The 27,037-nt window shown below is 41.5% G+C and overlaps 1 protein-coding gene across 6 annotated transcripts in view; it reads left to right on the top strand.

Moving 5' to 3' along the window:
- Positions 1–27,037, top strand: part of Usp32 (Ubiquitin specific protease 32) — a 77,892-nt gene that overhangs the window by 13,808 nt on the left and 37,047 nt on the right. For 4 of the 6 annotated variants that reach the window (XM_075888922.1, XM_037433185.2, XM_037433190.2 and 1 more), the window contains 15 exons: positions 1,114–1,223; positions 5,978–6,061; positions 9,202–9,285; positions 9,395–9,456; positions 11,155–11,260; positions 13,133–13,387; positions 16,384–16,512; positions 17,303–17,585; positions 18,295–18,458; positions 18,841–18,922; positions 19,277–19,351; positions 22,313–22,451; positions 24,243–24,348; positions 24,761–24,864; positions 25,834–26,109. In XM_075888922.1, the coding sequence (XP_075745037.1) occupies positions 1,114–1,223; positions 5,978–6,061; positions 9,202–9,285; positions 9,395–9,456; positions 11,155–11,260; positions 13,133–13,387; positions 16,384–16,512; positions 17,303–17,585; positions 18,295–18,458; positions 18,841–18,922; positions 19,277–19,351; positions 22,313–22,451; positions 24,243–24,348; positions 24,761–24,864; positions 25,834–26,109 (2,059 nt within the window). The remainder of the gene's footprint in view (positions 1–1,113; positions 1,224–5,977; positions 6,062–9,201; positions 9,286–9,394; positions 9,457–11,154; positions 11,261–13,132; positions 13,388–16,383; positions 16,513–17,302; positions 17,586–18,294; positions 18,459–18,840; positions 18,923–19,276; positions 19,352–22,312; positions 22,452–24,242; positions 24,349–24,760; positions 24,865–25,833; positions 26,110–27,037) is intronic. The other 2 variants (XM_037433186.2, XM_037433189.2) reach the window with 2 other exon arrangements.

Raw genomic sequence — 27,037 nt, forward strand, 5'->3', positions numbered from 1 at the left:
AGGTGTAAGTTCCACAAGTTTTTTAGCCATTTACTGCTGATCAGACATTTTAAAGAAATCGTGAATCGTTCAACTGCTTCTTTGATATATGTGCCTTCAGTTCAAACCTCTCTAGACCAGTTCAAAAGCATCACGGTTTACCATACATGTGTTTCATTTAGAACATTTGTTTACTAGCAAAGCCTTTTATCTCTAAGACCTAAAGAGCTTATTTGTCATTTTTAGACTGTTAAGATTATAGAAGCACACAAATTTTTAAATAGTAGTGGGAAGCAGCAGATATTGTCCGGTATGGAACCACAAAAAGTATGAATTAACCAAATTATGAGTATGACTTGAGAGGCTTTTAAATATATTGAAAGTATAGAGTGCCAACCAAAAAATTGAATTTTGTTTGAATTAACTGAAAGTTTGAATTATCAAAGTTTGAATTATGGTGCGTCTACTGTACTTGCGTTACGAGTGTCATTTTCTGTAGTACACTCAAACCTTGATATAGGGATCCTGAATATAACGAATCATTGGTCGTAACAGAGCAAGTGAAGCTTTGTCATAGATACAGTGTCAAGAATATATGCTTATAACGAATTCTTGGATGTAACGAAGTATTTTGGTGGCAGATGTGGCTTGGTTATAATGAGGTTCAAGTGCAGTTGTAGCCATATCTTACTTGTAGTAAGTATTTGGCTTTCTTCTTAAATTTCAGTGGGACACTCGCACAGTGAAGTGTTAATGTCCAATTTCATGATGTGCGCACTACGTGCTGCACTTCATTGTCAAGGCTGTAGAGGCAGTCATGGCATAGTGCCAAACAGTTTTCACCTACAACTTGTTCATGATGCATGGATTTTTTTTTGACTGGGAAACAACTCACAAGGTCTTTTGTTCCCTGTAAACTGAAGTGGGCTTGTGTTGGCATCACATTTCACAAAGAAAAAGAAGGGGGGAAATGTTAATACGGAGTGTATACTTACTCTATCGCGTGCTAGTACTATTTCTTGCCACTGGCAGTTGGCCGTGTCGCTTGGGTGTAGTAGTCATGAGAAATCTACTTTTTTCTTCCCAATTGTTGTGCTGGGGAGATGCAAGCCTTCCATTTTTCGTGCTGTGCAGTCTGCTTCAAGGTGTTTGACCAGGACATGGACGGTATGCTTTCGCGGGAAGAGGTGGCCAACATGCTGAATCTCCTTCTGGTTCTTCACCAGGAAGAAAGAACTGACGAGGTGATCCTTTGCGTTTGTGTTATATCACGCAGTGCGGAAGGGCGGAAAACCCAGTTTGAACATTTACTGCTTGAGAATACTTCGGCCTGTTTCTGCAGAGCACTGTTTCCGCAGAGTCAGCATGGCTTTGATTTCCCCATAGGAGGGTCTAGTTTTTCACGAAGTGCTCTCTAAAAATTGGAATATTTTTTATTGCTGAATTAAGTTCTTTAGATGGTTCCATTTAGGAAATCTTTTGCATGACCATAGAGTGAATAAAGAATCAGTTTTGTTACATATGCATGGTTTACTCATAAGTAACATCAAGCAATATCCCCCCCAAAAAAGACGTGAAAATGTTTTATAAGTAAAAATTATGCAATCTATTTAATATAGCTCACAGACATACATAAGTAAGCACACCAGGGTACTTTTCCGGCCAAAAAAATCTTAGCTTTGGTCTTATGAACATAAAAAGTTGTTCATAGTGTCACAAGAGTTTTCAGTGCTTTTCTTCTTCTTTTTTTTCTCTTACGGTTTACCTGAGCTGACATATTGTGCTGCTTGCCAAACAGATGGAAATTTTACTCGGAGAAGCCGCGTAGGTTGTGTGCCATAGTAAATTAAGTATTACCATTTTAATTGTACTGCCTAGACAGGCATTGTCATTGCAATTTGCTTTCTTTGGGTTAGCCCCTAGGTTCTCCTTCGTCACATAAGTTGCAAACTTTGCAGTTCACCAATATGTGCACTCATTGACTGAATGGTTAGCTTGTTCACTGAGCTTACTGCAAAAACTGGAATAGAGGACAAACTGGAATATAGGTAGACCCCCCCAACCTTTAATCTTCGAAAAAGAAAATTTTAAAAATAGCAAAGTATCCGGGCGCACCCTTACCTTCATAAATATGTGGCACAAAGTATCCGGGCGCACCCTTACCTTCATAAATATGTGGCACAACCAGCTGCACTGTGGTGACGTTTCGTTTTATTTCGACACTAATCTTCTGTAGTTCAATGCCAGAAGGCCACAAAGTGCTGTCACTCAGATTTGTCCAAACCTGAGTCCGACGACATCTGTTTCTTACTAGTTACGTCCCAGAGTGCATCGTCCTTTGTTTCATTCAATGCGGAAAGGCTTGCACACCATTTTTTCCGGGAGAGATTTTTAAGCTGATGACACCCAGCCACAAGCGGTCCCGAGCGGTGGACATCGTAGGCGGCCAGCGGGAGTTTTGGGATTGGCGCCCAGTATCCACTCATTGTAGAGCTCACGCTCGTGATCTTTGAAGGGTTTATTGAGCACTATGTCCAGGGGCTGGAGGATTAATGTTAGTCCTCTAGGGATCATGACAAGGCCCGTATTGCAATCCGACAGAGCTCTCTTTACATCCGCTGTGAGGTGGCCTCAAAATGAGTCGAGCACCAACATGCTTGGTCGCTAAAAAAGAGCACCGAGTTGCCGATTTCACACTAGCCGGTTCCACTCAAGCATAAGGGACTCATTCATGAACCATTTTTTGTTCACTTTCATGATAACATCCCTGGGAAAGTCTTCTTTTGGTAGACCTTTTCTCTTGAAGATGATATAAGGTTGCAGCTTCTTTCCATCGGCTGTGCAGGCGAGCATCATAGTAAATCTCAAATGCTCGTTGCCCGTTGTCAAGAGCTTCACTTGCTTGGATCCTTTAGTGGTCACAGTCCGGTTCCAAGGCATATCGAACCAGAACGGAGTTTTGTCTGCGTTTCCCATGTGTCCCATCATGTAGCAATGCTGTCGATGAAGCTGATGACGAAGCGCTGATACCCTATCAGCTTGTAATCGAAATTTTCGGTCTGTTTTCAATACTCAGAAGTACGCCGCTTCAGCACAAAGGCCTTGAATTGCACCCTCGTGTGCCCGGAGTCGAGCGCTATCTCGATAGCTATCACACGGGTGCACTCCGCTGTCACGGTAGCGACCCTGCACTCAGCCCCCAGACGAATTTGGCGAGCAGTTTCCAGTTAGGGGTGCTCTAAAGTCCATCCACGAAATTTTTTTTTTTTTTTTTTTTTAATTGCTGCAGTATGTGATGTGCTGCTTTTGGCTCCTCCAGTATCGAACGCTTTTCTCTGATGCACTGAACTGCCATTGTGCCGCCAGGTTGCCGTGCACTTTAGCATCTTTTTTTTTGTTAAGGCCTATCGTAAACTGTCATAGACTACCACTCGTTTCTGAAAGAAATAGAAAAAGAATACAGCACACTTACAAAAATAACCAAAACAAAATGGCGTTGCTAGTACACTGTAGGCCTTGCCTAACCTTTCCCAACGGCACTGCTGCTGATGCTCACGATGGCAATGGAGGCTTTTGACTTCAGCAGCCCATTATTGCGAGGCTTCATTTTTTTCTGCCAATGACCGGTATTCGCAACTCAAATGAACATGAGAGGGCGCTGCGGAGTTGCAGCTTGGCGTATTCACGGAGGTCATTGCGTCTGCTGTCGCTAACACAAATATTGAGTTTTCCGCTGTGTGATTGCAGTTCGCACTGCTTTGTAAAAGGGGAGCGGGTTGTTGATGTGGAGCATCTTATTTTAGCCTGCACCAGTGGTCCCGCAAGCGCAAGCGGCGTTCAAGTGGTCAGGTTGTGTGTGTGATGCGCATGGCGCACCGGGTCTCTGCGAAATTTGTTTACATACTTCGGGCGCCGCACCAACATGTAGTCACTGGATACAATGGTCATTTAATCGGTTCGAGTTAACAAGTTGACACTGGTGCCTCACCTGAAAAAAATAAATATGCTTGGCCGTTCGTTTTTTCTGCACGGGCGGCACCATCCTAACGTTCTCCTACCATTTACAACTGGCGCTTGGACTGTTTGGACCTCAGTACGCAGCTTCTCTATACTGCCCCTAGGCGCTGCAAGAATTGCTGGAGTCTCGAATATGACTAGTCGACTTTTCATCACGTTTAAAAAAAAAAATTCTACCTACATTCCGGCTTTTACAGTGCTTGTTTCGTACCGGAGCTTATTTTGTGCTGAATTACGCAATCTGTGGAGCACACTTAGAGCGGAGAAGGTAGCAGAGAGTGTGAAGAAGCCTCAGCTGCTTTGCGCAGACAGGAACACATTCAGTTTATTTTTAATATTTATCGTATTGTGCTAGATTATACTTTTACGTTTATTAAGGGGGCAGACTGGTCTTTGGGACCAAAAAGTGACAAAAAATTCATTTTTTAAAAATTTATATTTGGTTTCTGTAAGCATTTTTCTATCTTTCTGCAAATTTTCACGCACCAGGATGTGGTAATTTTTTTGTAATGTCATTCTAACTGTCCAGATTCTCGGTGCTGTTAATAACATGCAGAACCTGCAAAAAAATGGGGAACCGTCTTCAAGGCTTCTTTGTAATTTGTCGGAACCTATGTTAGAAGCTCTGCTATTAATTTATGAGAGCCTTATGAGCATTGCAAAACATGTGCACCATGATTGTTGCTTTTTGAACAAGATGTGTCTTGTCAGTTTTTTCCATTTTTCTCAAAAAGTAAATTTACGACTGTTCTATTTTGAGGCCTCAATATCTCTGCAGCTAGGGCAGGTAAAACAATAATTCTTTTTGCAATGAAAACCTCTATGTGTGTGGAATGCAAGCATGGGAGCAGAATTTAGAGCACAAATATTTTTAATTAATTACTCAATAAAATTGTAACACAATGACAACTGCTTTTGAAAACAGATAGTTCATTTTGCTGTAAAATAACCAAGAAAGGCCCAAAAACAAAAAAAACTTTTGCATACTTTCAATCTAGTAATTAGTCTATATTGGCATATTTTAAGTATCACTTTTAATTAGGCACTTTTTTTTCTATTGTGGCCTCAAACACAAGGCATTCAATTTAAGTTATCTCATGAACAAGATGAGTTACAAGAATAATAATTAAATATTTGAAATCTGAAAAAAAAAAAAACTGCATAATCTTGTGCAGTTTGATCAAGATCACTGTAAAAATAAGCGAAAAATGTCTAAAACCAGTCTGCCTCTTTAAATGTATATGAATATTTGCAGTCTTAGTAAAGTATATAGCAATGGTGCAAAATAAATTTTTCGAATGTGAATAAGATACAAAAGCATAGCTTTGAATATAGAGCTGAATACCAAATAATCAGGAGGTGCTTTTCTCACCTGTAATGTTTCATTTTACTCTACATTTGTTTTGAAAACAGTACACTTGTGTGCTTTTAGCACATTTTGGCACATTTCTTGTGGTATATTTTAAGTCTCTATGCTCAGTGCTACAACCTGTTGTAATGGATTGAAAAAAATAAAACATGAAATGCAGGCAATAAACGATCTTCCCCATCTGGTTTGGATTCATGGCAGTATGGCTCACGCTGCTGTGAAACCAGTTATTTAATGTGGCTTATACATGTGAAAATGTGTTTATTTGTTTCTTTTGACTTCTTATGTTCAAGCTGCAGTGACTCTTGATCATATGTGTTTCAAAACATCAGGCATTGGCTCAAGGATAGACATGTGTTAAATTGGTAAGGTGTCATTGTATCAACAGGTAGTGCAAATCCACATTTGCATGTGTGAAGAACAGGTTGATAGATTGATGTGTGCCCACATTCTCTTTTGCATCATACTCCAAATAAATAAATTTATTATAATATTGACTTGCACTTTATGGCCAGTTTCAGATGAGGTACCTCGAAGTAAGTTTTTAATGTTTTGTTTTTTTCATTCAAAATATTGTTTGGGTTTACAAGCGCTTATTTATTTCGTTTTCAGCTGTTCCACTTGCAAATGACTCCTGCAAAGACACATGTGGAGCCAATGATTGAAGAAGTGTTTGACAAGCATGACCCCAGCAAGGTTTGTTTTTCTCTCGTTTGAAATGCTACAACCAGTTTTTTTTTTCTTTAAAGGCTTAAGCAGTGTAGACAATTTCATATTCATGCCAGATTTCTTTTTCATTTGTTAATTAATTTTTACTTAATCATATGTTGTAGATGAGACATGTCTTACAGCATAATGAGTGACTGATTGCATTGTACGAGAGTATTGCCATGCAGTACATGAGTAAGCTTCTACTTGTGTAGCACTTGAAAATTATGTGCATCCGCATAACATGGGCGATTCCACAAGAGACCAAACACACGTGTTCGGATGATATTCTTGTTTTGTCTGTTTTCTTATGTGGGTATATTTGAGGTGCGCAGAACCGAAAATTTTATTTCCAAAAACTGATCCCAGCGTGCCGAAAAAATGTTTGAAAGTGGCGGCACGCGTGTCTCGCCATTGCTTTTTACAACATTTCCGATTTCTCAGGCGAATTAAATGCGCTTTTAAATGTTGTGTCGGAATTTTTCCTTTTTTTTAATACGCATCACAGTGAATACATCCATGCTTTTTCTAACATGTCTCCAGAAAGAAAAAAAAATTCTGAAAGAAAATGGAAAACTGGGCCAAAATAAAGATGTTCGGCATATTTGATGCATCTTGGTGCATTTCTTAAGATTTCTAAAGAAGTGCCAATTAGAGCAATATCTTTTCAACGTTCCTGCAAAAGATTTTTTTCTTAGATGCAGAGTGATAGCGGAAAAAAATATGCATAGTTAAAGAAGCAAGTTGTTTCAAAAAAGCTCATTTTCGAAAAAGAAGATAAAAAGTTCCGGTTCCAATTTTAACCAAAACTTTTTTATCGGAGTCCGCTTATGCCACTCAATACATGGTTTCAATATATTATGTCTTCAGTTTCTTTGTTCACGAAATACAGTGGGCCAAAGTGGCCTTGCTAAAGCGCTGCCGTCAGTGCGGTAATGACGCCTTTTGGTTTGTGAACACTTACGCCGTTCCTTAAAAAAAAAGAAGGAAAATAGCAGGCAACGGCTGGTACAAGCTAAGAAATATTTACGTGCATCTCTTATTATGACAATGACAAGAGAATGCGTTTTGTATTCTTGGATTCAAAACAGAATCGAACTCTTCTTGTGGTGCTCGGAAAAATTTGTTTAAAGTTATCACTCGGAAAGGTTTTATTTGATCGGGCTTCTTGCCGGATGAAGAGATGATTTCCTTGAAGTGCGTAAAACAGTGCTGGCAAACCTCATTGGTTCCACGAATAGCCTGAGCCTCTGGCAGTAGCTTCAGTAGACTCAACGTCCAAAACATTTGCGCAATGAAATTTTTTTTTTCTGGCAATCTTCTTGTGAATGCGTTAATATTCGGCACAGAATATTCGGTCTTAGCTATAAGCCCCATGCATTGTGCATAATGAACAGCTGTACTAAGTCAAGACGACTGTACTGAACTGTGTCGTATTCATTCTGTCGCTTCTCCTATGGCGCTGTCATGACTCAAGAACGCCTAGCGGTTACAGGTTTTAAAAAGAGGACCCTCTAAAGTTTTTACTCTGATAACGTGTGGCCCACCCTGTGTGTTGAAGGACAAAATTTGTCTGGCACAACCAGTGCCCCTGTGCAGTTCTCTATCCTAGCCGGGAAGGTCGCATTTCGATGGTGGAAAAATGGTAGAGGCGAGGGACCTTAAATTTAGGTGCACGTTAATGAACACCAGGTGGTCCAAATTTCCGGAGCCCTTCGCTACAGCGTCTCTCATAATGGCGTGGTGGTTTTGTGATGTAAAAAATGACCTGCACATTTTCTAACAGCAGAAACGCTGGGTACAAGGTAATACAGCAAGAAGTTATTTGAGAGTGACGCGCGATGGGTGAAAACAGGAAACAAAATGAATGGCTTGGTAGATGGCTTAGGTAATGTTTCCAAAAGCTTATTTACATAGATTGTGCATTGCACTACGTGTTTGAAGGTCTCCGAATCTACTGCACGGCATGCAAGGGAAACAGGCAGTGCAAAAGCACCTTTATAACGGCACACCTGCTCTTTATGGAAGCAGGCAGCTATGGATAAGGCTTTCTCGGCACCGATTACATAAGCTGTACTGTGTGCGCCTGGCTAGTTTTGGCAAGGTCATCCAAAACATCTCGCAGTGCTTCACATGGTCTTGGTAACAAAATAATGTTGGCGCAAGTTCACATTATAGGCTGCAAACTGGCCGCACATTATCACTTTGGAGGGTGCCTGTCCTCTGGCCTGTCGTGCAGGAGGCACCCCAGATCCTATAAAATCTCAATATAATTTTGTTCAATGCAAGCTATTAGAATGAAGTTGTTTTGCTACTGCAAAACATTAGAATTGGAAGTTTTTGTAGAGTACAGGCTCCTGGACAACTAGTAAAGACCATAAACCAAGCACCCTCAGCGGAGACCACTTTTGCCCGCTGTATTTCCTGAACAAAGAAAATGAAAACATGTAATATTGAAACTATTTATTGAGTGACGTAATCGAACTTCATTACAAAATTTTTGTTAAAATTGGAACTATGAACTTTTTTTCTTTTTTGAAACTGACGTTATTTTAAAAAACTCACTTCGACTATTTTTTTTTCCCTATTACGCTGCGGCAAGGAAAACAATCTTTCGCATAAATGTTGAAAAGATATTGCTCTGTATTGGCACTTTCTTTTTAAATTTTTGCATGAAATAATAAATGTGCCAAGGTGCATCAAAGGTACTTTTTTTTTTTTTTATCTTGATCGAGTTTGCCATTTTTTTCCGAAGTTCTTGGTTCTACAAAAAAGCTTAAAAAAAGCATGGATGTAATTTACTGTGATGCGTATTATAGCAAGAAGAAAAAACATTTGACACAACGTTCACAGTGTGCATTTAATTCGTCTGGGAAATCGGGAAATGGTTGCGGCAAGGAATAGCGAGACGCTGATGCTGCCACCTTCAAATATTTTTTATTTACTAGCTAAGATTAGTATTTGGAAATAAAATTTTTGGTTCCGTGCACCTCAAATATACCACGTAACATATAAAAAACTAGGCAAAAGAAAAATATTGTCTATACAAGCGTGTACAATCTCTTGTAGAATCACCCACATGCAACTTTTTACTAAATTCTTGCTTATTTTTCTGTGTGCATCGACAGACCGGTTTCATTACCCTGGACGAGTACCTTGTATGGACCGTCGGCAACAACCTTACCATCAGTTTGCTCAACCTAATGTTTCAAGTGAGTTAACTCGGGTGGCTTTGTTTCTTTAAAATTTACATCCGGTTCAATTGCAGTGGCAGGATATAACATTCATAACCTGTGTGCATGCACTTCTGTCATCTCGTAGGTGTGCCATGTTGTGTTTGGTCTGCGACCATCTTCAAGGGAGGAGGAAGGCGACATCGTCAGGTAGGCCTGCATTGTCCGTAACACCGTAAATTGAACTTGGCAAGATGATAGGTGTAACCTTAAGAGAGGAGAGTAAATCAGGGAATGAAAGGGGGTTAAGGATATCGTAGCGCTTAGGCAGGATAACCGCTGTTCATTAAGGGCCACTGATCGGATTCCCAAAAAGGGCAAATGCAGGAGGGGGAGACAGAAAATTAGATGGGCTAATGAAATTGAAAAGTTCGCAGGTATAACGTGGCAGCAGAAAGCACAAGATCGGGTTGGTTGGCGGGTTATGCGAGAGGCCTTTGCCCTGTAGTGGCCGTAGTCAGGCTGATGATGATGATGAAATTGGGACTTGAAATTTATGCGACTGTAACAAAATATTGTAGCACCTATCAATAAAAAGGCTTTTTGTGGCAGTTTCCGGAAAGGGTAGAGCTTGTTTATGCTTGATAGCGAAACTGCCGAGCCCATTTTAAATTGAGCATTGAAACCATATGTCGACAGCCAGACTTATTTTTCACCGTCTAGAACATCACTCATCATTGCAGATGGCAAAAATGGGTCACAATGAAGCACTCCATCACTTTTGCATTTTTATTACTGCAAGCCACAAAATGCATGCACTGGTAATGGCTGTAATTTTCTTGAGAAATATAACTTGTATGCTGTATTTTCCTGCTTACAAGATAACTGCCGTATGTTTGATATTTACCCTGCAAGGGTACATGATCACATGTTCATTTATTTATTAATTGTATTTATTGTATTTATTTATTGTATTTTAAGTTGTAATCAGTACTAACAATTGTATGGACACTCCCGGCAATAATTTTTTTTGTTAGTGTTGCCATGATGTTTCATTAAAAACCCTGTTGGGATTAAACGACATCATGCTCTGCGTAAATTACGCTTAAGTTGAGCCAAGAGGGAAATGAGGTGGCTTGATGCTCACTGCCTTTCAGTGCATGGCCGTGGGAGGTTTGTGGTCGAGTGCGCATCTCCCACAGGCTGCTTTTGGTAGCCATGCTTTCTCTTTCGTGGAGCTGAGCACACAGGTGTGCCACTGCTCTTCCTTGAGAATATTCTGTGGTCGATACGCAGACTGGGCAATTTCATGCTGCTGCTTAGGTGCATTGAAGCAAGAGGTGGCACAGCACGTTTGCTTGCCTACTCCTGCGTTGCTCCATTTTTATGTCGGTGTCTGTTTGCGGTCATTGAGCAAAATATATTCGTGCTTAACTGTTGTCATGTGACTGTGTGTCATGTGACCGTGTGCTGATGAGTAAACAGTTCTTGACTGCAGTATACACCTGTAACATTTCCTGCAGCACTCCGTTCTTTTTTTTTTCCCAGCAGGCTTTACCTTGAATATTGCATCATGCCAATGTGTCATGCCATCATGCCATCATTCATCATGCCACATATAAATGAGGACATGGTCCAGAGAGTTCAAGCAGAATCTAATAAACCTTGCTATTGTTATAAATGTTTTGTTCTTTGAGAAAAAAAACTGACAGGATGTTTTCTTCAATTTTACCTTGTAAATAAGAGACTGCTACGAATAATAAACTCATTGATTTTTTTATTTATTGATTTCTTTATTACTGCTGCACACAGTCATAATAAAACACAAATTCATTAGCACTGATCCATAAAAACAAAAGATAGGAATGTTTTCTTCATGGTATTTTTCTTTCTTTTTTTCATTTACAGGAGTTGGCTCAGGAGAGAAGAGCGAAGGGGTCTAAAGCCCGGCCAAATGCTCTACCTCATTTCAATAGACTGGTGGAAGTCATGGAATGACTATGTGGACTGCAAGGTAAGTGCTTATGAATAATTGTTTTTTTCTTTTGGTCCTAATTCGTAACTCAGTCATCAGTGGACTCTTTCCGTGCTGAAATCTTGACTTGCAGGAAAGAGCTCCGTTTTGTATACACAATTACAAAGTGTGAAACTAAGATATCATTGGCTGGAGGTTTAGTTCCTGGCTACGACAACTGCATCCTGAATTGGGGTGAAATAAAAAAAAAAAAATTTGCCTGCCGAGCTTTTAATGTAGCTCACACCAGCTAATTAGAGCCATGCTGGAGGACACTACTGCTTTTCTTTCAACTGGCTCTGAAGTATAACGAAATGTACCCGTGCGCTTTTCTTCTTGCACATGTCGCATCAAGTATGCTGCATAGATGCTGTCAGTAATACCCAATAACAGACAGTAAAACTATGCAGGGGGTAAAAACATTATTTGTAGTTTTAGTAGGCAAAAAAAAAATGTCTTATTTCTAATAACTGAACTTAAAACCTTCAGATAGTGCATCTTAATACTTTATCATTTTCAAAAGCTGTAGCCTTAGTCCTTGATGGCATGGGATTTTCTCACCCAATTTGCCCTTCTATTTATTTTATAATTATTACTCATACAATTAGGAACTGCAAATAATCACCTTTATGCTTTCCATGGCTTCTTAGGGAGTGTCCAATAATGATGTGAGCCCCTTGATCCACTCCCTTCTGTGATCCATAAAAATGTATATAAATAAAAAAAGAAACACAGTTCCTGGGTTTCAAATAGACTCGCATCAAACGGAGTTGCCACTTAAATGAAGCAACTGCCTTTAATATGATTTAGTTTCATATTTGAATTATGAAGCCTTATTCATATCTCAGTAAATGTGACTCCTGTGAAACGGAACATATTTCCCTGGTCCCTTCATGATTTTTTTTAAGGAGGCACGCTGGCTTTGTGTGAAACATCTATTGCTACTACTGCTAGAGTAATGAAAATTGCAGGTAATATGTAATTTAATATGCTGATTACAAATATGCAACTAGTTTTTGTGTATCTCATGCAGAAAAAAAAATTATACAGTTTTCCTGTTTTTTACTTCTGGGCTGACTGGCAAAAAATGTATTACAATAAGAAAGCTAAATGTTACATTTATATATTCCTAAATGACTAATGAATGCAACAAGCATAATTTCATGTTTCTACTCTTATTTTATCCCAAGTTATAAAAGCTAAAACATTAAATATGAAACATGAATTCATTGTCTATTGTTTGCCCAGATTTTCAAAATTTTTCACGGTGAAGAAACACCGTACTAATAGGCACCTTGCACTCTCTGGCTGGAAGCCTAGCTATCACATGAAAAAAAAATCCTATTAGAATTGGGTGATTAGAAGGGTGACAACAGCCACCCAGAAAAGTGAGGACAGCCCAGAAAAGTGCTCTGAGAAAAATGGGAAAAACTAATGACCATGTGAAAAAAGCTCTTTATCTTCTGCATGAGCACAATTACAACTGCCAGTGGCTCAGAAGGCTCCTGGAGAATACTCTGGGTGCGGCTTTCCCCTCGGCCTCTACTTAGCAGCTGCCTGAAAAGCTACTGAAGACCCCCCTCTTTCTCTCTGCATCGACAGTTAGGGCATTTCCTGTGAGTGAAACTAGATAGTTCACGAAGTAAATATTCTCTCCTGGCAAAACTATGCATCCTACAAGCCTAGAATTTTGTGAGACCAAGCAGGAAGATCACTATTTTTTAGCTTCCAAGACCCATGTGCCCCTTTAAGTGAGCGTCTGCTGTGTTGTAGTTTCCCAACTTATTGATTGTAATTTCGAAACTGGACTCCGCTTTCCTGTGGACACACCGTGCGGAGTGTACAAGCTTCAAAGGTTCACATGGATGGCAGTTGCAGGCGGCAGGGAGTAGCACCACATCCTGCGGTGTCAGCGGTGTCAAGGTGACCAGCCGTCTCCAGCGCAAAGTGGAATCGAGTGTCGCTCGGTCAGCGACCGATGATGGAAGCGTTGTGCTGGCCAGTGTCACTAGCCTCGCCACTGACAGCCATCATTCGGTTGACCCCGTGATTGCATTTGACCCTGCTGCCAACTGCCCCAGTGTGCCAGGCTCACCCAAGTGCCCCCGGTTGTCCTCTGCTCTCCAGGTGTGTTACCATGCTTAAACTGTTACCATGGAGACGCTCGCTCCTGTTCACGCCTGGTCATTAAACCATATGCTTAGGACACTGGTACACTTGTTCCTGGCATGTTTCGGTCAGGAACCAGAAAAAGTGCTTAACTCGCTCTCTAAAATACTTAGTTGGAAATAGAGTTGTGTGTGCACGTTTATGAATATCAAGCGAGCAACAGAGTTCTTCAGTCATGAAAGTTGCACAACTTGTGTCTCAGTCTGCACACTCCATTGTCTAAAATCGGGGAGGTCTGCCAATTTTGGGGCCACATGTAAAAAAAAAAAAATTAGGGCTAATAAACTGTATTTTCGTGTGTTGCATTGTACAAGGCCACAAGCATTGATGAAATGAGCATTGTATTCACATTTGCAGCTCAACATCTTGCAGAAAATAATGACTTAACTCTTCTACCTTTTTGGAAACTATCTTCCCTAATTCTTGCAGCGGCAATGTGTGCAATGACTGGGATGACTGCAGCGATCATGGCAATGTACTGCAAAATCCTGAGAAAGCATTGCTACTCGAGCAAGCGCCTCCCTCCATTTTTCAGGGGTGTGAAATATCCTCCCCATTGACTGGAATACTATCATAATCATGAGCACCTCATACGGCATCTCGTGTTGCCTAGCACTTGGTACGGCTGCGCCTAGTGTGTGCCATGCAGTAACTTGGCCGACACATAATTTCTTTGTATTCTTCATCTCAGAATTGGCTACATTTAAACCTGGATATAATGAAATTGACAAATTCTTTAAAAAAATTCAGAAAAATCTCTATCGCCTGTAGAGCGCATACGATAACATCTCCCCGCGTGTTAGAACTGTTGTTGAATGCTCAAACAGAAAGGAAGTCACCTTTCTTAAACGAGCATGAAAATACGCAAGGTTGGAGGCTCTCGAGTAGCAACGGTGAACTTTGCTTTTACGAGCAAGGTCACGATCGCTGGCGTGTGTGCTATTTCGGCAAGCATAAGTGCTCTTTTAACGCTACGAGGCTGTGTGAAAAGAGCACTTCTCCATGAAGCGGTCGAATTTGCTTACACCAACGTTTTTTCAGTTTTGTGATATCGGATCCACAAGAGTTGGCTGCCAGCCTTACTTCGTATAACATTACGGTTTATTGCCAGAGCTAAACGGCTAATCACAAAGGCTCCTTGAACTCGCGCCGTGACGCAAAATGCAAGCGCATGATGCGTTCACCTCTGAAGATCAGTCACTGTCACCATGGTGCCGCAGAGTTTGAATCAGCACATAATCTGACATTGCCTCGGTAGTGCGGCCACGGTTGTCTTTATATGGAAAAAAAAGGGCAAAGCTGAATGTCCTCGGAGGGGCCGCACCACGCGCACGCCGTAAAACTAAGCATGCGCGCATGGCGTCGAAAACGAAGAGCAAATGACAATGATACCACGCAAAACTGTTTGATAAAGAGCCCGCAATATGCAGCGTGGCCCCACATATGTGACGCTGATTAAATTCATGGTACTGCCAACGCAAAAGTAGTTTTCTTCTCTCTCTTTTTTTTTTTTTTTTTGAGCGAGGGGGAGGGCGCATCCGCGCATGCACCTGCGGCGCAAAAATTGCGGCAATGCCGGCTCGTGCGGGCAGGCCTACGTCGCGCACACTCTTGCGCAATAACGAGTGCTCGCTCTCGCCTGGGAGTTGCCGGGGCCACGAGCGGGGCCCTGCGCACTGCCACAGCTTCGTGCATAGGTGGTGCAACTGCAGAAGATGCATGCTCGTGCCAAAATGACAAAATCCGGGGCAGAATTCCTATTTTGTCATTGGTGAAAATTTATTATACCAAGGATGTCTCCCGCTGTTACTTTGTTACATAGAGGTCGCAAATACATTTGCTTTTATGGAGTAACGGCGGGAAATAGAAACGCTGTTACTTTGTTACATAGAGGTCGCAAATACATTTGCTTTTATGGAGTAACGGCGGGAAATAGAAAAACTTCGTTATATCAAGGAATTCATTATATGAAGGTCTGCTATGAGCAGCTTTAAATGTATAAACAAAAAGTTTGCTTTTGGCATCGTACATTCAAGGAATGAGGATAGCTGTACATTTTTCTGTAGGGCCTAGTTATTTGGCAATTAATTAAGCTGCGGTCAGCACACCTATTGAGCTTAACATGACATGTGTGCAATGGAGGTGCATATATCATGTCAATACATGTGGCTTTTAATGAAAACACATAAAAGAAGCACAGAAGAAAAAAACGAAAGAGAAAGGAATCAACTGGAACAAGAGAAAAGAAAAGGTAGAAGGAAGAAAAGAGAAATAAAAGACATAGCATTGATGCTTGCATTATGCTTATTGTTGGGTTTCTTGGGAGTTTTCTACTAAAAAACCAATCATTTATGCACTTCGCAAAATTAGTTTGCAAAAGCCGCAAGTCAATACTCCGACAAAATCAGCTTGGGGAGCTTGTCTTTCAGCATCATTTTGTTGTTGTTTTTTTCACCCGCTTCTGAAACATGACTATAAACTTGCCAACTGGCAAACACTCATGTATTTTCCTTGCGATAGGTTATTAAGTAGCCATTTTACAGCCGCAATATTTGTACGAGGAGTCTTGAATTTTATTTGTGAGAACACAATTCTCAAGTACAGGTGTACAAAGTCCAGCAGTAACCTGTTTTCTTAAAATTTAGTGTTTTCATCTGTGGAAGTGTTAGGCAGAGTTTGTTAGCATCTCTTTAATAAAAGAGCATGTAGTTTGAAATGTTTAGTTTCAGCCATAGTGATGTGAAGTCAGCCATCCTTTAAAAGTGACATAAGAGATCAATCAAAATGCAGAAGGTATTTTGTTTTTAAAACTTTTTATTTGAGTGCTTGTACTCTAATGGGTTATTCTAGTTTCCTTTCACACAACTGCATAAAAAAGGCACAAGTAGCGTATTCTGTTGCAGTGTTTGGTTTTCTGGTAGTGACTGCTCTTCATTTCTTTCATTTAAATGCAGTGTCCAGAATCTTCATGTCCGTCATCATTAAACCCGTCTCCAAGTGTATCTAGAAAAGTGGTTCCAGCATTTGTACAGCGACCGCCATCAATTGACAACTCTGGTCTTGTTGTCCCCAACAGCGTAAAGGTAAGTGCAAAACTGTGAATGACCCTCATTTTGATGTTAAAGGGATATTGACAAAAAATTTCTCTGTCGAAATGGCCTCCGGGACCTCTTACTTCATTCTACAAAACCTCAACAGCAAATATAGCTTGGGAGATAACATGTAGAATTTTGAAGTTCACATGTGCAATCCAGTGCTATGTGCAGTTTCTTGCGACATTGGCATCATCTCAGATGACTTGAAAGTTACTCTCAACTTTTGAGGCGTCATAACTGCGACTGAACTCCTAGCTGGCGCAGCTGTTATCACGTCATAGTTGCCATGGTGCTTTTGCCGTACTTGTGCAATCGGGCTGCTTTCAGCGGCTGCTCCCAAGTTCATACCTATGGTAAACATGCAGAAAGTGTGGAAACAAGTTGTTGCCTCTAGACAACGATAGCGACAATGATGGCACAGCACATGTGGCACGCGTCGCAGTCCTGTGTGCCATTTAAGACGCTAGGTGGCGTTAGTTGCACATTTGGCTTGTTTTCTGAGCTCTGCCACACCAAAACTGAGACTGGTCAGTAATAAGTAGACTTCAAGTAATTATGTCGCATTCTGCAGCAAGGGGTGTTCTGTGTTATGGCTAACAGGGCCCCAGTGCCATATTGCAGCATAAAAAAAATCCAAACCAAAATTTTTGTGCCACTACCCCTTCAACTGCCAGCATTGTAGCATTAACACTGCTGTGGGCTTCTGATGGTGACTTGCTAGTCATTTCCACTTCCACTGACAGACGTGGTCTTCAACTTCCACCACCTTTGTGTGCAGGCAGCAGTTCTGACTGGTGAAGGTGGGCGTCTTGTACGTCCACTGACCCGTGGTAGGGACTTCGAGGCTGTGCCAGAGGCAATATGGCGGGCGCTGTTCCAGTGGTATGGAGGCTCACCCGCTCTGCCTAGACAGTGCATTCGCAGTGGTGGCAGCACACCAGAGCTGGAGCTGTACCCACCATGCCTACGGCTGTGGCGCCACCAGCAGGCACAGTGTGGACCCCGACAACCGAATAACAGCAGCTGGACGACGATGGTTGGAAGTGTAGCATCGGCCTACGGTAAGCACTATTGCAGACGGAAGGTGCACAGACAACCTGGGGTGAAATTTATATCGGATCAGAAAAGCTATTTGCACACAAGTAGTGGTAACCTTGGGGGCTTTTATAGAGCCACCTGCTTTCGAACTTCCATGTTGTAGACAAAGAGACAATGTCTGATTTTTCAGACTCCCTAGCTAAAGATTGCAAAATCGTCTGAAAAATACAAATTTACACTTTTTGCGTCGCTCAAGTGGTCAAATCACCACATCTTTGTCAGAAATAGCTCTCAAGGCCTGGCAGCACACTTATCAGGAATTCCAACATTTGCACTGGCCCTAGTGGATATGTTTAATTCATGCCAGGAACTTGCCTAATTACAAGATAACCGCCGCATTGCACAGTGTCCGTACTGCAAGCGTTTCAAAGTAGTATCATCCGGTTTTTCCTCGATGCGTGTGCATGCGTAATGATGTGTTCAAAGGATGGGCAGAGCAGGAAAAAAAAATTCTCTCCTGTGCTGGCATGCTAGGCATAAAACATTTTTTGCTGAGGAAATGAACATATTTAAATCGGTGCTTTGTGCAGACAATGCTTTTGAGGCTTACACTGTGAGAACAAGAGTTGCAACATCTTAGCTTTTGCTAATATCTCCACGTACTGCTGCAGTTATTGTAGCAGTCTAAAGTCTATGCACTGGTGGATTGTGGTAATTCCTTTTTGTGTGCAGTAGGTGGTGTAGCCCCTGGCCAGCCTAGCACAAGTCCAAAGAGGTACCTGGCTTACCAAGCATCCTTCAGTAGGACATCCACTCTGCGCCAGGTGTTTGATTTTCTCTGCACCAGGCTGCGCCTAAGGCCAGAGGACACGCGTCTCTGGCAGCTGCAAGACGAGGTGAGCCTCTCACGTTTGCTTCCTGGCTTTCATTACTTATGCATCCCCTCGCATGAAAACAAGCACTTTCAAACCGCACAATCTCTGGCAACTGGAAAATATGTCATAGATTCGCACCTTGTGCCATGTGTTTTTCATTTTTCTGATACCTTAATGTCTGATTGACCTCTTTCTCGTGACTAATTTATCTGTGAATGCAAAGTTATTGCAAAGTCGCATGGCCTGAACAAAGTTATGCGGCACATTTATTTAGAATGCGAGGAAGGAAGTTGTGTTCAAACATTACGCTTTTGTGAGTTGCCTTCTGAGCATCTTGAGTTCTTTTCCTTTGTGTTGATGGCTTCAAGTTTTAACCTATTTTTGTATTGTTCCTTCCTGCAAGAATAATCTGTCTCCACTTGAAGAAGAAGGCTTTACGTTGGAGCAGCTTGGCATTGAAGATGGAGAACAAATTCTTATCGAAGGTGAGCTTTAATTTAGTAAATTCTCAAATGCTCATGCTATGGACTGTCTTGTGCTTACGATGACATCAACTGTTGCATTGGAACCATGCAACAGTTTTTTGAGGCCATCAAAACGAAAGGGGAATAATATGTTTTGGTTGTTGAGGTAACTTTCTTTCTGGAGCTAAATATATACCGTGGGTAATAACAATAAAAAAAAGTTAATTAAGGTAGAACCTTCAGTATTTCAAAGACCCATGTGTTGGTTAACCATCTGTTAATTTCTGAATATTCTAGTCTCAGCGTTGTTAGCCACTTTGCCATGTATTTTTATTTACTCCTTTCTTTTTTTCTCACCTTTTTTTTTCTTTTCAGTGAGGAACAAGGACCAGACATGGCCAGAAGAAATGTCTTGCATAATCAACTCCAAGGTGGACCAAAAGAACCAAGGTAAGAAGGTTATCTTTAATGGATTGAATTAACTTAGTTGTGCAAATATCAAACTAGAAATTTACCATTTTAACTAGGCATCGTTCCTGCAATACCACAGAACTGTACAGTTTCATTCTCTTGAATAATTGAAATTTTCCTAGTGTAAAATTCGACTGGATCGATTAAGGGTCGGGACGCGGCTTTGTGATCGCGAAAAATGGCAAGAAAATCGATTTTTTGAAACTCGAGTTTTCAGTTTCTGGAACCCCTTTTCTATCTGGTTCCAAAATATCTACACTGAAAACCGCACAGAAGTGCTTCAGAAAATTCGTTTCGCCCACCTAGGTAGCAAAACTATTTCTGGAAATGGCGAGAAAACAGCAATTTTCGAAAAATTGTAGCTTCGCGATGCTTGGGCCGGGAGCCGGCTTCTTGGGCTTATCGGAAAGAGCATTTCTCCGTGTTTAACTTTTCCGCCTCAGCTGGCTCCTCCCTTTAACAACAAGCGCACAAAAAGCAAATGTTTGAAGGTCGTTTTGAGGCCCTTGATTGGCCGTGGCCGCCATGTTGCCTCGGCTCGCCTCGCCATTGGCCCGATGCTTGCTCCGAGAGATCGTCGTCTGCTGCTTGTGCGTCGCGAGGACATGGCTCTCGAAAATTGCTACTTCATGACGTGTTCACGGCTTGATGATCACTTAAGATATAATTACGCTTTAGTTACGAGCAGTAAGCAATTGCGTGATCAGGTTACTACGAGCGGGCGCGCGGTCTACGAGCGCCGCGCGTCATCGGAGTCGTCTTTAGCCCTAACTCCGCCGACAGCAAGACTGTGCGGGCAGGAACGAGGTGCTAGCGCATTCGTGGCGACGTGCTTCTTCGCAAGCAACAAAGCTGTAAGCGGCGGCACGATCTGATTACTACGAGTGGCCGCACCGGATGCACGATCAGATTACTATGAGCGGGCGTGCGGTCTGCGACTGCGGCGCGTCATCGAAGTCAGCTTTAGCCCTAACTCCGCTGACAGCGAGACTGTGGGCAGGAACGATGCGCAAGCGCACTCTTGACGACGTGCTTCTTCGCAAGGAATGTAGCAGATCACTCGCTAGCTCCTCTGTACGGCCATTTCACGCATCGGCAGCAGCGGGCAACACAGTCAAGCTCGTCACCCCCCCCCCCCCTTTTTACTGCCAAGGATTGCTCGGAACAGCGGCTAGCAGTTTCGCGCGTCGTCATTCGAAAATGCGATGCCAAGCTCAGTGCGCACCGATTTTTCGTCATCGTAGTTGCACAGTTCGCACATCGTCAACGAACGCCGCCGGCAAGTGCATTACGCGCCGGCTGCATTGTCCACACGGCCGCGCACCCCACGGTCATATGGAGTGCTTTCAATAAGCTTTTGAGATGCGATTCAGACGTGCTTGGAGCCGTGCTTGATATCGCCACGAACGTTTATGAATGTTCCGAGGTTAATGAATTGCTGTAGATTAGAGTTTCTGTGACCGGCTGTATGATGATGCGTTTCACGACTAGAGCGGCAAAAGAGCATGTATGAATCAGGGGCACGAATTTTCATACGCGCGTTTTGCGTCATTAATTATACTGCTAAAAATTCCTGTGCCACAAGTCTTCTGCCCATAACTTTGTTATTTGGAAAGAAGGCATAGGCCGTCGTGGTGTGATCCATTTTTTTGATGCAATAAACCTCTCTCCAAATAAAGAAAAGTTCAGTGAATATATGTAATCGAGTATTTAATTATGCTAATTACAAACTTCAGCACAAAAATATGTGTAATAATTTTAGTATATGGTTTTATTCAATTACAATCTTTTCTGTCATACCTATCACACCACTCCTTCATACAAAGAACTTGGTTTGAAATCCATACTTGTTCTTTGTAAATCATGAAAAGGAGTAAATCATGAAACGAAGTCAAATATCACAAGACAAACCTGAGATCACAGTATTTAGGTGTCTTAGAAAAAAGCCTGTCGAAAACTTTGAAAAAAGCCTGTCGAAAACTTCGACAGGCTTTTTCTCACAAGTGTGTTTTGGACATTGCGCATTGCTCGTGGAAAGAGTAGCACGGGAATGACTGGACCGATTTTGATTGTTTTTTTTTTCCTGAATCCCTGAACACTGCTTGTGGATACAGCAATCTTCAATTTCTGTTTTATGACCCTGTTTTTTTTTTTTAGACGATGATTTGTCCGTGCCATTGTTTCTGACATTGTGTGTCGGCAGCCACGATGATCTCTAAAAAAAAAGAACATATTAAAGAATTCTGAGAGTGCCATACCCTGTAGCTTTCGTTTGAGTAAAGATCAACACCATTCGTAGCTTCCTGGCATGTTTTGTTACAGCGCTGGGCTTTCCACGAGCAGACCATGTAATTGGACCATGTAGCATTAGGTAACTTGAGAACTACTGAAGATATCATGATGAAACTGCATATTTCCCTATTCGAGACACCTATGAGTATGCCTGCCAAATTGCATTGCTGTAGGTCAACAAATAAAAAAGTTTTATTCAATTCCACCTCTCCCCTTGATGGCATTTTTTAGGGTTAGCTGAACCGGAGCACGTGACTGTGCATCATAAATCGCTTGAGCATATTCAAATCCTAGAATAAACTTGGATTTTCTTGTGTGCATTTTTCCCCTTTTCTCTGTGGGAGAACATTCACTTTACTTTTCCTCTGTGGACGGTTGCATGAACAAATGAGATTAATGACTTATATAATAAAGAACTGAGACAGTCAAAACTGTTTTATTCGAGACCAGGTAGGAGCATAGGCCTAGCCAGCGAAATCAGCGACAGTCCGGGCCGAGCTTTGCATGACCCACTACATTCATCATTACACTTAGTTCACAAATAGTACGACGGTGTTTCCCGCTGCAGTTCAGTAAAGTCGATGAATTTTCCTACACTGCAGCCGCTGTCATTAGTAGCAGCAGCTTTTATTTGTGACTTTGTTGCAGGTCCCACAGAGAAAGGTGCCACAGGCTTGAACAACCTCGGCAACACATGCTTCATGAATGCTGCCCTTCAGTGTGTCAGTAACACACGGCCACTTACTCAGTATTTTATCAACGAAAAACACCTCTATGAACTAAACAGGTTAGTAGTTTCATTATTAATCGTGCCTTTATGATCGCTAGGAAATTGATGGCATGCGAACGTGTCAAGTTTTAGGAACCCCAGTAGTATCTTGACATGGCGTAGAAAACTTCTTTTCTTAACATAGCGTTAGCCTCTCTGCCTTTAGCACCTTGCTTGTCTCGCTCTCTTCTCCACTCAATATTGGGAAGTCCTGGGGCGGCGATGCATCTTCGAAGGCTCGCTGTGCTGCAATTTCCTCTCGGAGATTGCGGACTGAAATTTCATGACTGGACGGCCCTTGCATAAGGTTTAAGGGGAGATGCGGTTGAAAAACGCGAGTTTTTTCAAAATTACCAATTTTTTATTTTTGCCTGTTTTGATAAGATTTAGTACCTGTACTGTTATGAAAAAAAAAAAAAAATACAGGTCAAGACTTAACTGAAAAATGCTTTAAAATGGCATCTAAAGAGCACAAGGTACCTGTATAAAGGTCCAAAGTGTGCATTCTTTGAGCACCTTGCCGCCGATAATGCGCCGCCGCTCGCCATTCTTGATCGCATGAGCCGAAGAGTCGAGCCGCGAAATGGCATGACATTGGACTTAGTTTGGATTTTGCAGTCCTGTCGAACTTCTTCCTAGCTTGCAGTTGGCACATGGCTCTGCCAGATGGAACGGAAGTTAGGCAAGCGTTTCATGGCCCTGTCTGTGAGCGTAATGTCTGTGAGGATTCGGCTCGAAAAAGCCGAAAGGGACAAACTTATGATGCTGGCATATTTTAGTGGCAGTGGCCACTACAAGAAAGATTGTTCTTTTTGGTTGTCAAATTTCATCAGATTTAATGATATCTTTCATAAATAAAAACTCAATTTTAACTTTAAAACTCGTTTTTCTAAAAACACAAATTTTGCCTCTTTTTCAATGTGCCCCTCTTTTTTTTGGGCACTTCTAGTGCTCGGATCTACATGAAATTTTGCCCAAATTTTTTCCAAAGTATGACAAATGCAGTTATTCAGTTTAAATTTCAATATTTTATTGTATAATAAAAAATTGTATGTAAACCTTTACTAGGGTAGGTGAAATATGGACTCTTTAGTCTATTATTTTTCACGCCTAATAAATATTTTGTATGTGCTTCCTAATTATTTATTTGCATTCTACGCTTTATTTAAAACATTATGAACTATTAATCGTAAGAAATTACCGAAGTTCAGGGATGAAGAGAGGGGAGGGGGGGCAAAAAGGTTAAGGTTTTCACTTTGTCATGTTGCAGAGCTAAACGCATGCAGCTTGCAAGAAAACTAATTATATATTTGAAATCAACATAAAAAGTTCTATAAACAGCTCAAGTTTCATTGCTCTAGGGTGAATATTAAAAAAAAAGTGTCTTCGAGCAGCATCTCTCTTTAAGTGTTGTAGTGAGTACATATTAGCCAAGCGAATCCCCACTGCAGCAATCAGTGTGTAACAATGTTTAATTTGGTGAAGAAAAATTAGTGGATATAAGAAGAGGATAGGACAACACTGATCTTGTCCTTCTTCATGCTTCAGTTTTATTTCCTTTTCTCTATTGACTATTTATCACTAGATATCTAGAGGAAATCGACACAAATGTTCGCGTGATCAAACTATAGGGCTTTTGTATGCAAGATGAATTCGAAGAGGATTTTGTGCCCAGTGCCATTAGGGAGTATATGTACACAAAGCTGGTTTTCCAGTTGCTATCTTGCTCTAATAAAGCTCCTTGATTTCCTTGTTGCCAGCTTGTTTATCTTTCATCCGCTGAATTTTTTATTATTTTTTTATTCCCAGAATGAACCCATTAGGAATGAAAGGGCACATTGCTAAGCGATATGGTGACCTTGTCCACGACCTGTGGAGCGGAACATCAAAAACTGTTGCCCCTCTCAAACTAAGGGTGAGTCGACATGCCTTGAGTTTGAATAGTGCCAGCTGTTCTAGATGTTGTTGTTGACACCCTTATCATCAGCTTTGCTGACAAAAATTTACTCGAGACATCTGTACTGCAAATAAACTTTCAAGTTTGGTTCCAAAAATGTTTTCTTTTGAAAGTACATCCCTCGATACAAACCTACTTTGTGTACTAAGCCTACGGAAATGGGGAGAGCTATACCTCTGTTTATCACATCCCCCGCCTTTTTTTTTCTTGCTTGGGATTAAAATATGCCCCGACGTAGTCCTTACATAGACGTCTGCTAAGCATTTGCGACTGATTAATTGGCCAGTTTTTTATCTCCCACAGGTGCCACCTGATTTCAATAACCATTGTAAGTGCTTATGTTGTGAAACATACTCTGGTTCCCTTCCAGTGGACAATTGGGAAATACGCACCTAGGTTCAATGGCTTTCAGCAGCATGACTCTCAGGAGTTGCTGGCATTTCTCCTTGATGGTCTACACGAGGATCTCAATAGGTGGGCTTAGCAGTTGAGAACTGAAGAAAACTTGCTTGGCTTTTACTGTGACTGGTCTTTTAACTCTTACATGTCTTCTTAGTTCAAAAAGAAAAAGCATTTACAACACAAATTATACTGCTAGTCCTGCTTCTTAGGGCAGTGTTGCAACCTGCATATATTTAACTTAATTGTTATACACTACTTTCTATTGATATTTCATATTGCACACTGCTCGCTAAATATTTCTATTAGCATTGTACTATTTATTCACTGCTTTTATACAGGTACAGGTGTGCATGTGTGTGTGTGTGCATCTGGTCTATGCGTTTTTCAATTTCTTTTAGGTTTTAGAGCATTGGCATTTAAAAGAACATTCACACGAGTTATCTAGCTTGTATAGAGAAACATGAAGTCGCTTGAAAGAAACATTTTTGTTTGTGCATAACATTACGAAGTGTGCAATGCTTTGTTTTGCTGTAGCAGAATATATTAAACCATGCTAGGGTATCTATTGCAAATGACAATGATGATGATGTTGCTTGCGTTCCTGCACAGCTTTTATAGTGATACACAGTTTGGGGCTGGTGAAATAAGCCATGGCCCTGCTAGAACACTACTGTAGTGTTCCAGTGAGGCTGTGAATGAGAGTATTGCCACTTACTTCTAGTAGTGGGTTGTATGCCGAGGCGAAGGCTCACACCACTAAAGTAAGAAGTGCGCGCGTGTCCCCGCTCTGGCGAGCAAGCCCAACCGACACGCTTGGTAAGAGCCCTGTTGCTCAGACCTCAATAAACCTTCTCTAGACCCTCGAGCGACGTGACAATATCGTCACACGGGATGAGCACGACTAAATCTGAAGAACAAAGAAGCATCTAGGAAATCGTTTGTGATGACTTTGCCTAGAGTATAGTGCACAATGCCTCACGATGGTTTTTAGGGTGTAAAACTGGCTACAGTTTTTCTCTTTTTTGCTTTTTTGCTGAACAGGGTACAGGAAAAGCCATACGTCGAACTGAAGGACAGTGCAGGGCGACCAGACGACGAGGTCGCTCGTGAGGCCTGGGAGAACCACGCCCTGCGCAACCGATCTGTGGTCGTAGACCTGTTTCATGGCCAGCTTCAGTCTACAGTCACCTGCAAGGTGTGCGGCCACACAAGCGTCCGTTTCGACCCTTTCAACTTCCTTTCGCTGCCACTGCCCATGGAGAGCTGCGTGCACGTTGAGGTGGTTGTGGTACGACTGGACGGGAGCATGCCCATCAGGTATGTGAAAAGTGGTGCTGTTTCGGTGCTCATCGACGACAGTACGAATAAATTTTTGTCAATTTTCACGCTCAATTGCACTATTTTAATGGACTATTTCTTTTGTTCCTTAGATAGTGAACAGAACAAGCTTTGTTTTTGGAGTGCTTTCAAACAACTTGTCACGTTCCCATAAACGGACCATGACACCTAATTTTCTACCATAATTTGTGTTATGTGGGTGCATTCACTAATAGGGTGGCGAAATTTTAGCCCATTTAGTCGAGCACTTAATTGAGTATTATTACGTAAACAAGTGGCTTGAGAGTCGGGCAACACTGACGCGCTCGTGAGCCGTGACGTAACAAGCAGGTGGATGTTAGAGTATCTGCATTCTGGCAAACTAGTTCCCCCCCTCCCATAGTGAGAAACGCTGGAACTCTAGATAGCTGAGCTTTCATCTGCTTGGCACTGAAATTGAACGATTTGCAGTGGCTGACACTGGCAGAGAACGATGGCACCGCTCCTTTCTGCATGTGATGTTGTGGCCAATCGGTGGTCGCCAACGGGGAGGCGGGATTTACAGCTGATAACTTCTAGGGCCTGTTTTGCCCTGAAATATTCTTTTATGGCGCACTTTTCATATCTGCATTGTCATAATACTGTAAATTTTTGCTGAAAACCACGAATTGTTTGGGGACCGTGTCATGGCCAAGGGGCCTAATTAAAATAGCAAAAAATTGTAAAAAATTTGGCTTTTGGAAATTAACTTTGAGATATTATAGTAAAAAATTATGCCTTGGATAAATATTGTATTGTGTCAAAATACAACCCTTTCTGTTTCTTACAGGCTCAAAGATTAAATTACAAATGTGTTCAGAACTTCAAGCGTAAATTTCTTGAATTTATTATTGGGAAGTGAATCTGCCTTTCGGAAGTTTTCAGAAAG

The sequence above is a fragment of the Rhipicephalus microplus genome, chromosome 3 (assembly GCF_043290135.1).
Source record: "Rhipicephalus microplus isolate Deutch F79 chromosome 3, USDA_Rmic, whole genome shotgun sequence".
In the NCBI taxonomy this organism is placed as follows: domain Eukaryota; kingdom Metazoa; phylum Arthropoda; class Arachnida; order Ixodida; family Ixodidae; genus Rhipicephalus; species Rhipicephalus microplus.